Genomic DNA, 3,197 nt, shown 5'->3' on the forward strand with positions numbered 1-3,197 from the left:
AGAATATTTCCACTTTATCCCAATGTTTTTATTTTATTTAAAGGAGAATATTTCTACTTTATTCCAATATTTCTATTTTATTTAAAGGAGAATATTTCCACTTTGTCCCAATATTTTTATTTTAAAGGAGAATATTTCTACTTTATTCCAATATTTCTATTTTATTTAAAGGAGAATATTTCCACTTTATCCCAATATTTTTATTTTATTTAAAAGGAGAATAATAGTTCAACATATTCCAATGTTTTTTCAGTGGCAGGGAGAATATTTCAACTTATTTAAAGTAATGTCGCTCATCATTTCTACCTCATTAAAATGAATGTCAGGGAGAGATCAACTCTGATTTGAAAAAAATAAAGATACAAGTCATAAGTTTTACGGTAAAACATTTGTGGAACCAGATGCCACTCAAAGACAAACCCCTCGACACACATAATGACTTCATTTCTACGAATACAGTTTTGTCTTTCTTGACCCGGGAATCTAAACTCCGAGTCCTCTTAGGTGTAGAAACTCCCTCTAGCCATGAACCAACCCCCAGGTGTGTGTTTGCACTTGCAGAGCGACGTGGCTCACGCGCTGGGCGTGTGCCACCGGGTCCACCTGTTGAACCAGGTGGTGTCCTGGGTGGAGGAAGTGGAGGCTCGCTCCTGCTCCGCCGTGCACGTGACCGACTCCTCGCTGGGCGGCGTGCCCGCACGGGTCTTCCAGCCGAAGGGGGGGAGGCAGCCCAAGAGGGGGGTGGTATACTTCCACGGCGGAGGATGGGCGCTGGGCAGCGGACGTGAGTGTTGATTCAAAACAAACTCTGAAAGCTGCAGAGGATTGTTCACTCAAACAAACATTCATCACTGTGATAAACCAACTAGATAAATAACACTCTCGTTATAGTTTGCGTAACATCAGCATCACTGCCCGCTTCACAGGGATGCGATCATACGACCGTCTCTGTCGGAAGATGGCGGAGGAGCTGGACTCTGTCGTCATGTCTGTCGAGTAAGTTCTGCTAAATGTCTGCAGGAGAACATCTGAATCTAATAAAAGTTTTTTTTATTTTATGAGCTACTTCAGTGGGTTCTGTAAAGTGTCACGTAACGTATTAACGTCGTCTTCCTATCCTGTCACTGTAGTTACCGTCTCGCTCCAGAGGTGGTGTTCCCGGATCAGTACCACGACGCGCTGGCGGCGTCGCGGGCCTTCCTGTCGGCTCAGGTTCTGGAGCACTACAGCATCGACCCGGAGAGGGTGTGTGTGTCCGGGGACAGCGCCGGGGGAAACCTGGCGGCCGCTGTGGCCCAAGAGGTAGACGAGAAAACATCAATGTTAAGTCTTCATCTAATGGCATCAAGAGAAGCAAGTTACAGTTACTGTGAGGAACTTTAAACTGGTCCTGAACCAGTCTCAGTCTAGTCCTGATCCCCAATATGAACCAGTCTCAGTCTAGTCCTGATCCCCTATATGAACCAGTCTCAGTCTAGCCCTGATCCCCTATATGAACCAGTCTCAGTCTAGTCCTGATCCCCTACATGAACCAGTCTCAGTCTAGCCCTGATCCCCGATATGAACCAGTCTCAGTCTAGTCCTGATCCCCTATATGAACCAGTCTCAGTGTAGTCCTGATCCTCTATATGAACCAGTCTCAGTGTAGTCCTGATCCTCTATATGAACCAGTCTCAGTGTAGTCCTGATCCTCTATATGAACCAGTCTCAGTGTAGTCCTCATCCTCTATATGAACCGTGCTCATGTCCACAGCTTGGCTCCGATGACACGCTGACGGTAAAGTTCAAGGTCCAGGCGTTGATCTACCCGGTGCTGCAGGCGCTCGACTTCCACACCCCGTCCTACCAGCAGAACCGGGCCGTGCCCATCCTCTACAGGCCCGTCATGGCCCGTTTCTGGCTACAGTACCTGGGCGCCGACGCCTCCCTGGAGACCCTCCTGCTCGCCAACAACCACAGCTCCCTGGACCAGCGGGCCATCGGCGCCGGCGTGCGTTCCAAGCTGGACTGGACTACTCTGCTCCCGGCGGACCGCAGGAAGCACTTCCGGCCCGTGGTGAGGGAAACAGGATCGCCGCGGGTGATGGGCGTGGTGCCGGAGCTGATGGACACCCGGGCGGCGCCGCTGCTGGCGGAGCAGGGCGTCCTCAGCGGGACGCCGAAAGCGTACGTGATGACTTGCGAGTTCGACGTGCTGCGGGACGACGGGTTGATGTACGTGAGGCGACTGCGGGACGCCGGCGTCGCGGTGACCAGCGACCACTACGAGGACGGGTTCCACGGCTGCATGGTGTTCGCGTTCCCGCCAATGATGTCCAGTGTCGGATGGAGGAGCATGAACAACTACATCCACTGGCTGGACCAGAACCTGTAGACCACACAGAACCGCTCTGCAGAAAAGGGTTTGTGACACCAAAGATGTGCCGGAGCATAAAATTCCGGTAACCGAGAGCTCCTTTGTTGGTTCTGCAGAGATGTAACGTGGTTGTTTGGTGGCCAGAAGGTGACAGGTCTAGATCTACTGCATCCTGAGCGAGACGCCAGACAATCAGCTGCTTTGGTTTGGAGCATCGGCTTCATATGTGACATTTATAAAAACAAGAACCAAGAGATCTCCTCCAACAGGCCTCACGATATACTTGCTGTCCACCAACGTGGACGTGCTCGGGTGCAAGAATCCCTTTAGCCAGAGTCTGCATAGAGAGCTGCAGGAACGAGTCCTCAAACCCAGAAATGAGTCAGCGTTTCTCTACTTCCTGTTTCCTCGTCTCAAAGTCAATGTGTTTCTGGTTAGACGTCTGAAAATGAGGTCTGTGTTTAACACGAGCACGTTTAGCTGTCTGATATAAAACAAGTCAGTGAACAAGAGTCCGAATGAGACGTGAAGTCATGTCACTGCGGTGGAGTTCCTTTATAGCCTAACGTTAGCTTTTTACTTCTGTTGATTGTACTCCTTCTCCCGTCTCCTCGCCCCGTCTCCTCGCCCCGACTCCTCGTCCCGACTCCTCGCCCCAACTCCTTGTCCCGTCCCGACTCCTCGCCCCAACGCCTCGTCCCGTCTCCTCGCCCCGGCCCCTCGCCCCAACCCCTCGCCCCGTCTCCTTGTCCCGTCTCCTCGTCCCATCCCTACTCCCGTCTCCTCGCCCCGACTCCTCGTCCCATCCCTACTCCCGTCTCCTCGCCCCGACTCCTCGTCC

The 3,197-nt window shown here is 51.6% G+C and overlaps 1 protein-coding gene across 1 annotated transcript in view; it reads left to right on the forward strand.

Annotated features, from left to right (window-relative positions):
* The window catches only part of LOC116400566 (neutral cholesterol ester hydrolase 1-like), a 4,488-nt gene extending 1,349 nt beyond the window's left edge, over nt 1–3,139 (forward strand). Inside the window, exons 2-5 of the mRNA XM_031878472.1 lie at nt 562–784; nt 927–996; nt 1,131–1,302; nt 1,754–3,139. Coding sequence (XP_031734332.1) covers nt 562–784; nt 927–996; nt 1,131–1,302; nt 1,754–2,374 — 1,086 coding nt within the window. The 3' untranslated portion in view covers nt 2,375–3,139. The remainder of the gene's footprint in view (nt 1–561; nt 785–926; nt 997–1,130; nt 1,303–1,753) is intronic.
* Nucleotides 3,140–3,197: the final 58 nt, after the last annotated feature.

The sequence above is a fragment of the Anarrhichthys ocellatus genome, unplaced genomic scaffold (genome assembly GCF_004355925.1).
Source record: "Anarrhichthys ocellatus isolate YVR2014 unplaced genomic scaffold, GSC_Weel_1.0 scaffold182, whole genome shotgun sequence".
Taxonomy (NCBI): Eukaryota; Metazoa; Chordata; class Actinopteri; order Perciformes; family Anarhichadidae; genus Anarrhichthys; species Anarrhichthys ocellatus.